At 47.4% G+C, this 13,231-nt stretch overlaps 1 protein-coding gene across 22 annotated transcripts in view; it reads left to right on the forward strand.

Moving 5' to 3' along the window:
• The window catches only part of LOC128887465 (MAP7 domain-containing protein 1), a 322,710-nt gene that overhangs the window by 202,710 nt on the left and 106,769 nt on the right, over positions 1-13,231 (forward strand). For 2 of the 22 annotated variants that reach the window (XM_054143387.1, XM_054143401.1), the window contains exon 1: positions 12,574-12,595. The exons of the other annotated variants lie outside the window; for them this stretch is intronic. In XM_054143387.1, coding sequence (XP_053999362.1) covers positions 12,580-12,595 — 16 coding nt within the window. In that variant the 5' untranslated portion in view covers positions 12,574-12,579. Of the gene's footprint in view, positions 1-12,573; positions 12,596-13,231 lie in introns of those variants that run through there. 22 annotated transcript variants of the gene reach the window in all.

The raw sequence follows: 13,231 nt of genomic DNA on the forward strand, positions 1-13,231 counted from the left end.
CGATGGTCTAGTTCTCCATTCTCGGTCCGAGGCTGTCGTAAATTTATGTAATCGTGGCCAGGCGTCTTGCGAGGTAGCCAACCATCCGCAGCAGTTGCAAATTTTCGACAGACAGATTCTGAATCTTGTATCACTGCTCGGTGTCCATTAGCTGATTTCTTAGCTGCGGAAAAGTCAGTAGAGACAGGACCAAGATAAATTTCGGAGCCGTCCGTGTTCCCCGAGGACGCGTTTGCGTGTAAACAAAAGTTCCAACGGCAACCTTTGAGTGTCGAGAAACGAATCGGTGACGTCGATGTCGTCGTATCGACCCTGCCGGTCGGGCGTCGGCTGGCGTCACCCTGGCAACCATCGTCCAATTCCTTTTGCATAACGCGGGTAAGAAACAACGTTGTGCCCGACTGGGTGACGGGAGTCTTTTCCCCCTTTTTTTTTTTTAAAGATAGCTTCTCTTCATTAGCGCTAGGACCATCGCGTGGTCGAGTACACTCGCGACGTGGACCTCCGCCAGGTTGATCGCGACGCTGAAAACCACGTGCCGCGTCTCGACCACTTCATGATACGTTGACTTTCGCGTCTTACCAACAGCTTGGAACTCTCCGTGTTTTTCCACCGCAACATACACTGAATAATTACAGGCTCCAGACGTAATTAACTGTGTATTTCGACCAGCGATTTGTACCTTTACATAATTTTGGTGATTCTATAATGCAAGCACAGTGTATGCGAGAAGTCGCTACGACGCTGTAGTTTTTCACACCACTGTTCTTTGACGAGGTCGGTGAAGATCGTCGTTAGCTACGCGGAAGGTTTCGATCTCAAGAGTCTGTGCTTCGCTGTGACCTACATGTAACGACGTACAGAGAAAAATGTGACTCGTTAATTGTGACATCATGCATGCGCAAAGGAGTCCAAACTGGCAGAGTTCGAGTAACGAATGTCAAGTACTTCAGACAAACACGAAGTTCGGAAGACGATCTTGGAGGGCTGCAGTGTGATGCGGAGACGCGGTAGCGAGGACGTAATGAGGTCTTCTTGGACGGTTTCCTGAATTTTGCATACGCCTCGGGCGACCATGTTGCAGGAGACATGCAGGTGTGCGATGCAGCGATGATTCACGTGTCCATAATTTGGGAAGCCGACTCTGTACCTCGAATCCGTTGAAAATTCGACGTCCACCCGAGTTTACGATACCTCCAGATAGAATATCTTCCCTGGCGAAGGAATTACGAATATCTTCGCTCTACGAAACCACTGGCTTCCGTCGTACGAACATTTTTCAACCCTCGCGAAGCACGATTATGGACCTGCTTGAAATAAGCAAATTATTACTTCGTGCTAATTAATTTTGACAGTTATCGCGTCGATCAATCTTCACGCGACTGCTTCTCAGAAACCGAACAATTCCGAATTCACGTTACCCGCAACTTTTCAAGCGCATGCCTCCTAAGTTTCTCTATTAAAACTTGAGACTTCTCGTTCAGCCTTTGATCTCGAGACAACGACGATGAAACTGAATAAGCCGTTACAAATAGCGTAGCACGGAGAGTGTACATTCGCGTTGCACATTCATCGGTACAAGTAAGAGGAAAAGAATGCGTAATTCGAGCCTGCTAATGACTAACAATCCGACCGACTCCCGCGAAGGACGGGCGATTATAAACTCCGTTTCACGGTAACGGAGGTGTTGACTATAACTAGCCAACCGTGTTTTCATTGCAGTGGACGTGGTAATCCTCGTATCGTGGAAATCATCGCGAAGAAGCCAAGCTCGATATTTAGTCATCCATTCTATACACATTTAAGCTTTTTTTTTTTCAAATCCAAAACTCGACATTTTGTTTTACATTCACCAGTTCATAGTTTTCATCGCAATTCCACGCACGATGGCCAGTTATAATCGACGCAACTCCTGTTTCAGATTCTCTTTTTCAAACGATTCATCGCGCGTTCAAAATGCAAGGCAATTCAAAGCTGCTACTCGCGGTTCGATGATCTCTCTAATTAAGATTCGACTCGGTCGGCCCGCACGATCAGATGTATCGTTCTATTGGTTGTTTACCGACCCTTGGGCTACCAGAAAGCATCGATCGGCGCATCAGCCGCGGGCGAGGCGTATCGCTCCGGTTCCTCGTATCAGACGCGATCCATTATTCACGATATTGTGCCATGACTTACGCCAAGCGTTAAAACACGACGGAGGCATGGAAGTTTCTTGTTTATCGCCTCCGTGCGCGGTCATGTTTACAAATGCCGTTGGAGATATTTCTCCGACGTCTTCGGGCTTCAACTATCTGCCCAACTCGCGGATGCTCGGGCCATTTTTGGCAAAGGGGGATGACGGCTAAGCGATCACCAGTTTCAGCCAACGTTTCTTGCGACAGCATTCGACGTTGAAAGTTTCGTTATCTGGCAATGCGTTGCCGAGAGTTGTGCAGCGTTAGGCGTTTGTTAATCCTGCGGTGCTCCGGCTGAAAACTGTAACGTTATACATTTCAGACAAACACGTATAGTCTCTTAACTGTTGCCGACGTTGCTTAAAGTTATAAATCGTCAAAATTTAGACTCGACGCAGGTTGGCTCCAGAGTGTGGATATGCACACAGTATCACTCTCCGCAACCACCCATTACCCTCATCCGGATTGAATTAATTCCATTTGAGCAAGCACCATTTCCAGGGTATACGAGAGTTTAGTAACGGTATAGCTGGATAGAGGGACTCCTAGGTGTTCCAGTATTTCCTAATAGGTATAACGTTTCTGTGTAAATAGAATATAGGATATCTGCATCGCACGGATCTGCGAACCAGCCGAATAATACGCGAGTTTAAGTGTCCCATTATTCCTAGTTCTGTATTCCAAGCCGTCAGGCTAGGTAAGAAGGCTAATTTCGCGGAGCGTTTTCTTGTTTCGTTGACCGTTTATTGCCAATAATGATACAATAGTTGTACTAATTTCCATCGCGACGGATGCGGTCGATGTGGGTCGCTGTTTCCTCTTCTTTGGACGTTCGCGGTTCGTCGTGATCGGGTAGGTAATTTAAAGCGATGTAGCTCTAATTGGTTCCGATTAGGTTGTCTCGGAGGAGCAAAAGCAGCCCAACCCAAGTAGAAAGACGGGAATTAACATACCGCGACGTCACGGTGGAAGGAGAAGCACAGGTGCAGCAGGAAGTTGATAGAACGACTTACACCTGCGCGTACGCATCGCTCGAACGTGAAATCCGAGTTCGCACGGTCCCTCGTCGAGGTCTACCGCGATTATTTGTCACTTTGCATGCTTAGCGAACCGCGGGTATCGTTAACTAATATCGAACGAGTGGAGTGTCACGCGAGTTTCCCATCATAGACCGTCCTGGGGTTAATCTGAAAGTATGATGGGGCGTCGTTGACTCGTTTATTTTGACAGCGATACGACGGCTCGTTCGATTTCCAGATATATTTGGATTTGCACGTTAATTAAGCGAAAATGTCGCGACGACACGTTAGGTCACGAGGTATCCAAACGTCATGTTTCGTCGGGTAGATAGATACACGCGAGACTTCGTCCCGAAGTGCTCGTCGAGTAGAAATGAAAATAGAAAGTCAAGCGTATCTACGTATTCGACGAAATGTCTCGAATCATACGTATTACTCTTGGAATTTAGGAAACTGTGCAGGTCACTCAACACGCCCTTCCGCTACCGTTTCACTTTCTACTCTCCCGTTAAGTCAATACCATCTATTCGTAAAAAGAAACCACTTACAATTAGTCGTTTTCGCTCGGGTCGACGAACACACGCAAGATATCGAGAGTTATAATTTTCCATCTGTGTAACTCTGCTTTCGGAATGACACGTGGTAGGGTCGAACCGCTGACACGAGGCGGAACAGAAATCTCGGTGATATGTTTCGATGGGACAACGGACGATTCGGCGTACCGAGATTAATCGGTGTCACGGATGCAGCGAGAGCACACGAAGACTCCTTCATGCGCGAATCGTGCAAACACATGCGATGACTGCGTTACGTTCGGTGGAATTAAACACAGAGAAATTGGCAGCGGCGTACTCATGGGAAATTTATGGTAATTCTACAGTGGCTGTTGCCAAGGGTGACGTATCCACCCTCGTGCGTTTACATGTATCGTATGTTCCGCACACGAGGCGCTTAGGAGTAGCTGGGACCGATAGCGTCTATATTCTCTTATGTCTGGGGATGAATGGACACTTGTACCGAAGACCAAAGCCAGGAGACGTTGCGAGAGCTGGCCTCTTCTCTTCGTTTTCCGATCCATCGAGGAAAATCGATAATAATAAGCAACACCAGAGGATTTCGTCATTTCCCTTTCGTAGATGCAGTGCGATCTAATCCAACAATTGATTTCCGAATTGCATCCGTCGTTCCAAACGTGACAACGCATTTCGTTTCTCGAACGTCGTGATGCGAGCTCGTGTCGAGGTTGTGGCGTCTGCTCGCGTTATCCGCCTCGTGTAAACGTTCATGAAATATTTATCGGACGACAGACTTTCGAAGCGGAAGCTTCTGGGTACAGCCGGTGCATTATTTGGAACGGCACGAGCGTAGAGGGCCACTCAAAGCTTTCCTGGCCTGAATGATGCACGCGAAACGCGCACCCTTTGGCTCGACAATGACGCACGGTGTACTTTGACCCGGCGAAGTGGTTGATAGGAAGCCCCCCACGTGTAAGACATGAACTGGAATGCAGCTCGAGTTGCTGCGTACGTAGCCGCTTGTCAGCCTTAATCCGCTCACGGGCGTACAATTTCCTGCGTGTTTATAGGGGACGAGGTATTCGAGTAAAGAAGCTGCCGGCAAACTCATGAGAATGGCGAGGATATATAGCTGTGTTCAAAAACTGGGAAATCTATGCGCTTGAACTTTAGAAGTTTGTAAGCGATAAGCCAGTGTCTTGGAAGTCTACCATTGCTCACCGAATACCAAAGAAACTAACAGGATTCCACGAAATCCACGAAAATCTTTCTTGAAGACGTTAGATCCTGCCAGGATCCTGGACGAAAGGAGAAGAGGATGTTCTCGATGCGAATCAGAACTCTCGACTTTCAGTCTGCATCCAGATCTCGTTAATCAGGGCCACGTTTCCTCGGACGGGATGTAAATTGTTGCTAATTACGGAGTAATGAGGGGGAGGGCGGAGAAGAATCGCGACGACCGGGGAAATTCCTCGAGTTCGTTGATTAATCGCGGTCCGTATGTCCGGCGAGTTCATTAGCGCTGCTTTAAACGAGAAGGCGCCAGATCTTGGAGTAGCTGAAGGATAATAAGAGGGATGTACACGTGGGGAACAGCGAGTCTGACCTAGATGAAAGATTCGATCGATCGGAGGACGGCATCCTTTGGCTCCGCGTTTAACGCCTACGGACAACCAGGACGAACCGAACTGGTAAAGAAAAAAAAAAAAAAAGGAAGTCGCGAAACGTGCTCCAACGCTTCGACCACTCCTGCGCCTCTTCGAGGAATCGATGCGACTCCCGTGGAAGGATTCGGATCACGCGCTCCGTTGAGCGAACAACATTGTTTCTCTCGTATCGCGATCCTTGGATTTTTATAGTTTGCGAATTACGTGTCTAGCAACGACTAAAACGAACATCTAGAAGAACACGGTCAAACAGTTCTATCGAGAGGAGGGAACTCGCACAGAAAATGCTACATCTCGTATAATCTTCTTCCTTTTAGATTATCGATATTAAATTTAATTCGATAAAGAGTTAACACCAACTATAGGTGCATTGGAAATTTAGAATTTCTTCCCGAGGCTTGCATATGTTACAACCTGATACATAAAACATGGCGAAAGTCGAGCGCCGGCAGAAAATGAAGGTCCGTGGGGTCGCGGTCGTCGTTCAGAGTTCCTCGAAAACGGACGTGAGAGGGCCGCGACTCGATCTCGAGACGAGATGTCTCGAGTCGGCGAGGAATGAAACATCTTGTAGCGTTTTGCATTCGAGCGTGTCACGACGCCGTGAATCCACTTTCGTCTGTTTTCGCGCGTCGCGGGTAGGGTTCCCTCGTTTAATTAGCCCCACATGACTCTTCCGGGTGTTTTTTTTTTTTCTTTTTCTTTGATTCACCGCACGTATGGTTTCAATCTTTTTCAAACTCGACCTTTTACGAAGGATAACACGCAAGCTCGATGGTCTCCTTTATCTTTCTCGCGTACCGCGCCGTGGACAGTCCAATATCTAATTTAAAAGCTTCGAAGAGGATAATGGAACTGGGGAAAAACGGAATAAAATCTCTGTTATCGCTTTGCCGCGAAAAAGTTGGCAATCCAATCTTTCCACCTTTCCGATATTTTCAACCGGAGTTTCGATGACACGAGAAAATTGATCGGTATCTGTTTGGACAGGGCGCAGGGGATGGGTGGCTAGAACGTAGCGAGGCAGAGACAGGAGGTCGACTTTCGAGCGATAAAAGTCGAGCACACAAGCGAGCGAGCCACAGGAGTCGGAGCGAGTTAATCAGGAAGATGGAAGTAACGAGGCCGGTACCCGTGGTTCAATCCTTTGTATAATCCCTGCTCGTAGAACGGGGAGCGAAGACTGGCCTCTGTTAAGAATTAAAAAGGATCTTCTTTCATAACGACTAGGTTGACACGGTTGCTCCTCGTCGGGATTAAAGTGGATTACCGTTGGAGGAGCAGGTCGTTGCCACTTCGAACAGATGGGCAAAGTGGTACCGCGATTCTTATTTTAATCGTACCCTCGATCACGAGTTTGCAACGTATTTCACATCGTTACTAGATTTAAGGTAACGCAAGAAAATATAATACGATAGAAAAACAATAATGAACCAAGTAAGAGGGTTAAGCCACTATTAGAACGTTCGTTTGAAGCGCGCGTGGTGTATAATTTAGTTCGTTTTGGTTAAATAATCGACCACAGCCGGAGGAAGGAAAGTTGGACGTCCGGATTCAGGTTAAAGACTCCGTGGAATTGTTGGGCCGCGTTTAGCCGCTGTCTACGCGGAATAATTGCCCGTTCGTTTGTTCTTGCGGCGATAATCGTTCTCGCTGATTCAACTTTCGTCGAGAGGTCGTTCGACCGAAGAGATACGCGACGTTAGAGCAGCCGCGACGATGCAGTACGGATTAATTCACCGAGATTAGGCACACAGGGACGATTGTCCGCGAATTACCGTTGCACCCTCTTTGAATTTCTAAGAAGGAAACGCTCCGCCGTTGGACAACGTTTTTATTGAAACGAGAAACGATAACGGAACCATCGGCAAATCCATCCAGATTAGAACGGGGAGAAGAAGCATTTACCCGTGCGTGTAAAATATCGGTTATCTGCTCGATAAAATTATGCAGCCCGAGATCGGTCACGCGAGACTCGCACGTCTCTTGAGTTTGTAAAAGGAATCCTCCAATTTATGACGAATGCGATGGTCGAGTGCAATGGTCAAACAATGCTTGCATTATTCGTACGAAATTTGCTAGCAACGCTTGAATTCTTAATATTCCCAAGAAACTCGATTACGTCTGAAGGTAAACTGTATCAAATACTCGGTTCATCGTGGAGAATATCAAACATAGTCAGCGAAGAGATTTCTCTGTTCACCACACAAAATACCGCACGATATTCTTCGCGAAACATTGTATACTCTGAATAGGCTTCAACTCGCCGCAATGTATCCACCGCAAAACCATCGTCGCTAATAATCAGCTAGATGCAGACAGCTAGACAATCTCGGTTCAATCTTTGGTTCAATCGGTGTTTTCCCTCCGCTGAACTGCTTCTGACTGGGACAGGTAGACGCAGTTGTTGTTACGAATATATACAGAATAAAAATCACGCAACGGCTCAAGTTTCATTCGTGGATTAAAAAAGGACGACATATCGTTGCTCCTTCCTAGTGACTAAGCGCAAATTCGGTGAAAGCGACTCCGATCCAGATAGCCGAAACTTAATTAAGCACTTTCATTATACAATAGATTGGATCTTTCCGTCTCTATCTCAATGAAATAGAAGCAACTTTTTATAAGTGAATTAATTTGATTAGAAAGGTTCGTAAGATTGCGAGGTTGATCGAATTTGGCAAGAAACAGCCAACAATTCTGTTTGTAAACCGAGTCCTGCGGAGCTTCTTCGCCGTTGTTACATTTCCGTCTTTGGCCAGGGAATCCTTTCGCAGGCTCATTTGCATTCCCGAGCTTTTATTCGGTGCACTTCGAGGAAGAATGTAAGGAAGCTGGAGCGTCGATTCTGCTTCGTTTCAGATATCAAAAAGATTCTCCTCCGCAACTTCACATCGCTGAGAGGCGGCTAGGGGAATGAAGAAAAGGTTCGCGAGATCGTGAGTGGAAATCAGAGTTTAACCCTCGAATGTTGTTCCGCTCGTGGGGATTCTAGTCGTTCGATTCTTCGCCAGCGTCGTCTGCAAGCACGGTTATTTTAAGTAAACAGCCTCGAAGGTGTTAGGTACCTACCGGTGCATCTAATTTACTTATCAGCGTAGATAACTCGTGGTGCCAATCGAAGGCAAATCTTCCCCACATTTCACATTAAAATACTGGCGCAACGTGGGCGACGGTCCAGATTTGGCAGGTCTCCCCTGTATCCGGAAACTTCCACTTCTTATCTGCTCCCCACGATCTTCCAGCGAGTTCACGAGCCTCTGCGTCGTTCCGGCGAAGATCGTTTTTCCTTGGTCCTGGTTGCTCCACTTTCGCCGGCCACTGGTCGGTCGTTTAATTTGCAGCTCGGCAAGAAACCGCCTCCGTGGAAGCTTTCGAGCTCAAAGCGGAAGGAAAAAAAATACTAAAGAACCAGGCGGTTCGTCCTCCTCGCCTCCGAGCGAGCCCCTAGTCGAGATATTTATTACAGCGGAACGATCTCGCTGCCGGTCGAACCCGCGATCCGGGGACGATCATCGAAACGGAATTATTTGCGTTCCTTTCCTGCCTTCCTGGAATCTGTCGGCCGACCCAATTTCCAGCGCGTAAACGCGTTTTGCCTAGGCAAATCGGTCTGCCTCGGATCATCGAGAGTTTCTGAACCAGTCTACGAGCGCATTAATTCGATCTTGTTACCCACTCCTTTTGGTTTTCTTCCTCGTAACGGTAACGAACATCGTCCGGTGGCGAAAACGTGAGCGATAAACCTTGTTCGCGACAAACAAATAGCCTACCAGCCAATAAATACGAACCCTTGGTCTACAGCAAATCATTTTTAATACGTTTCGTCTCATTTTTAGACAGAAATATGTATTTATGGCCCTTGTTAAATGACGTTAGGAAGCTACGTACAAAAAAACAATATACTCTTTCGTCTTTGAGATATCGAATTTGGAGATTCGTTGCGAGGACACTGTTCTCTCGCGAATCAGTTGACTGGATCGAAAGAATTGTAACGGGATCGGATAACGCGACAGCGTTTGAGTTAATTCCGTCTAATCCCGATTAGCAGTCTGCATGGTAAACGTTAGTGGGTCATCGGATCGTGCCAATTCGGTCGGTACCCGCGATAATCTGAAGATAAACGGGTCGGTATTATTGATAAAACTGGGTCGTCGACCATCGATTTTCCCGGTTCGCCTTGCTCCTTTTCGAATCGGGTTCCATGCTCGTGGATCTCGATTAACGTAAGAAAATTCGTCGATACCGTTATCGATCCTGCTACGAGGCAATTAGAGGTTTTATGAATCCTTTTCCAAAGAATTTTTATTCGTTCGGTAACATCATTTAGTCGAAGAATCATCCATCATCTACTACTGTTTCCTGCTAACTCGATTTTTTCTTTCTGTTTCAGGTAAGTCACGAAAACACACCATAAACGTACCCGTGGCTTATTTCCAAACAAGGTATTTATCTCAATCATCCATGATCGAAAACATAGCGTAAGGTTTTCTGGGAAGAAGGAGATCTACCTGTAAAAATAAAACGAAACTTTCGCATCGGACCGAACGCGAGTTGGCGCAGAGTACCGCGGCGGATCCGACGCTGCAGAGTTTTCGAGACGCGATTCGAGGCCTCTCCGCGAACTTGCGAAATTCGTGGAAAGCGAACGTGACTGGAAACGGTTGTGACACATCCTCGTAGGGAACCAGCCGCGGTCGATCTCGCTGTCGAAGTCCTCGCCGCGCCAGTAAACAATCGTTCGCCAGGTGAAAGCATATCGGTACGTGACGTAATTTTCGTAGGACCGTCGGTTGTCACCGCGCGAGAGCGCACACGCGGAAGGGATCGTTTTTCTCTGGTTAGCTTTTTAACGATCCACGGACAATGCGCGGCCGAGCGAGTAGAGCCACGGTTGCTTTTTGCCACTCGCGAAGGAAACGCATTTTTGCAACTGGGCGGACGCTGACAAAAAGGATGGTAGCTAATGCGAACGGTACCCGGAGCTACTTTCGGTGTCGGGGTCTTCTCGATTGCCGTCACGTCCCGTCGTCCCTTTTCTGGCCGATCGCGTATCGAGCATTACAATGGCGTAATATCACATGTCGACAACGAGAAGTAACGGATTCGCGCGCTGCACGGATTCAGCGATGATTTAATCCCTCGGCGACTTTTCCGCGCAGCTGGCCGCCTTGGTCTAGCGCCGCGCGATGGCTACCACGGTGAAACGCGGAACAGCTCGGAAGATCGCGAGTTAGTGGTCTTCGAAGCCGCTAAACAGTTATTCCGTCGAGCTATTGTCCCGAATATGTGACGCGCGCGAGGTATTCAACGAATACTGAGTCATCTCGACGCGCGAAGAACTGGATATCCTCCGTTTGTCGGACTGTATATTCGATCGTACGAGTTTGAAGGCATGTATATGCTTCGGATGTCAATTCTTTCCGATCTCCGTGAATATTTGATCGATCTGTACCAGCAAACAGAGGACATATTCGACCACTCACGCGACAAACGTTCAGTCTCGCGCGGACTTATTTGCGGAACGGATTCATCGCGTAAAAGCCTTTTGGAATCAGTGAATTATTTCTCGCCCTTCCCGATGTTCCGAGAGCGTGATATTAACCCCCAAGGAGCTAGCCTGAGAGCCACTTCCCTCGAGGATTCGAATCTATAAATGTCTCTGTGATAATTCACAGGTCCCCAAGGATTCCTTTAGCGGTCACCCGTACGTGACCGAAATTCGTGGACGCTCTCTGAATTCGCGGAGCTTCTCCTTCCGAGATTTCGTGGTTTCCGAGCCGTGTCGAACAGCGAAGCGTCGATTAGCGAGCAAGCGGACAGTCGTAGTCGAAGTAACAAAGTGCCGCGAGCAAAAACGGCGAAAGATCTCTGTCAATCACCGTCTTGCCCTTGGTTCTCGATCCCGATCTGGCAGCTGGTGACTCGTTCGATCGTGCCATGTACGAAGCCGCTCGCCATCGGTCCGGTCGAACGACGGACTTGGCATATTAGTCCCCATAAAGGAGCATCGATCGGTATTTCAGTGACTTCGTACACGAGGCACGCACGCGGAAGATCAAGCCGCAAGAAGCGCCCCAGCCACCTCCGCGATGCGGGTAACAGTATACGACGATGGAACTTCTGTCTCGCGAAGTACGGCGGTTTGACTTCTTGGGCGAAATCTTTTTGTTCCTAGTTCCGTGGGATCCTCGAGCTTCTAACGCGGGGATGAGAAACGTGTGGCCTCTTCGACATGCTTGGCACGCCCTTTTCAATTTCTAGCGGAGATAGCGTAGACTTCGCGTAAACTGTACTTGTTGTGCATCTTCGCGGTACACGGGATAAGTGAAATTATGTACAAAATATTCCACTGTCGTGAAACGCGTGACGGTACGAGAAGTTCTTTAGAGGTACACCGCAGTTATCCGATGCGGACTAACTTGGTCCGTCGATGTCTCGAATCTAGCCGAGGATTCCGGGGAATTTGGAGAACGAGAGTTAGATAACAGAAATTTGGTAGCTCTTGCGAGACTCGGTTGGACGTCGTCGAGTACTACTCGATGCTCTAGAGCACGTAGCGATTACTCGACACTCGCGAAAGCAGCGATGGATAATTGGTTTACCGTTCGAGTGTTCTCTGCATATAGCCGCCGATGCAAATTGAAGTGTAATCCATAGTCAGGACACGGCAAATAAAGGATGAGTCGTTCGTTCTTGGACGAACGTTTTCTTTGCTCTAGTGTTCGGTTACCGAGCGAGACAGTGACCCAGCAAATCATCGAGAAACTCGAGTAACGGATCAACCATTAGGTGCTACGATTATACTTTATGGGGCTGAAAATTATCGTTTCATCTCACGCAGCATTCTTTATATTCTTTCCCCCGAGCGTCTCTGGGTCGTAAGGCGCTTCTAGGAATCGCTCTAACGATCATCACCTAGCGAAGGATAGTTTCGGTGCGGACTTCATGAAACATTCTCTAGCTATAAAAGCGAGCTTGGCGCAAATTGCTGACCGCAGCCAACCGTTCCTTACGACCAGGATAATCTCGCATTGCGAAGCTTCTCTCACTCTGCCTTGCGCACCTCCCACGTTCGTACCCTCGTTCATGCTCGACGAACGCGACGTTTAGTTTATTTTCGATCCGAAAGCGTCTGGGTGGCCGGACGAAAGCGGTTCATGGTTTTGAGAAATCTTCCTACATTCCTGCCTTTCGACGGATGCGTGCAATGTCAGGTACCGATTTAGATTATCAAATTAAATATGAGTTTCAGTTTTTTTTTCTCTTGCCTCGACAAAAAGAATAGTTGTCTCCCTCGTATGTTCTATATTTGCTTGAACTGCTCCATCTATTTGAAGAGAAAGTAATAATCCTAAAAGTGTTGCCTCGAGAGCCTCGAAACGGTTGAAAAATAAATCAACCCCGATTTTCGAACGGAATTTTTAATGACACCGTTACGTACCGAAAAATGACCAAAGGTATCGAAATAGTCGTATCGATGGATATTAAGAGAAAATCCCCTTGTTCTTAGTCGCTTATCGAGACACGTAGCCCCGCGAACGAATCTTCTTCATGGTCTTGATTTTTTTTTTATCGAGTCAGCGAGCACCGGGCTCGGACGTTTGCATTCTCCGAGCTCCAACCGTTGCGAAAACTGTATAAATATTTATACACCTTGTATATTTGTATTTCATCGTACATTAACGACCATACGTTTGAGACTTCCGCGACTCTTGAATTTTTGTATACAGCGGAGCGCTGCAATTTTCATTTAATTGTATCTAGGAACAAGTAGTAATTGATTTTTATGTGCGTATAGAAATATCTCCTAACGATCCTTTTATGGCACCGTAAATTTGCCAACCGTGTAA

The sequence above is a fragment of the Hylaeus anthracinus genome, unplaced genomic scaffold (genome assembly GCF_026225885.1).
Source record: "Hylaeus anthracinus isolate JK02 unplaced genomic scaffold, UHH_iyHylAnth1.0_haploid 11989, whole genome shotgun sequence".
In the NCBI taxonomy this organism is placed as follows: Eukaryota; Metazoa; Arthropoda; class Insecta; order Hymenoptera; family Colletidae; genus Hylaeus; species Hylaeus anthracinus.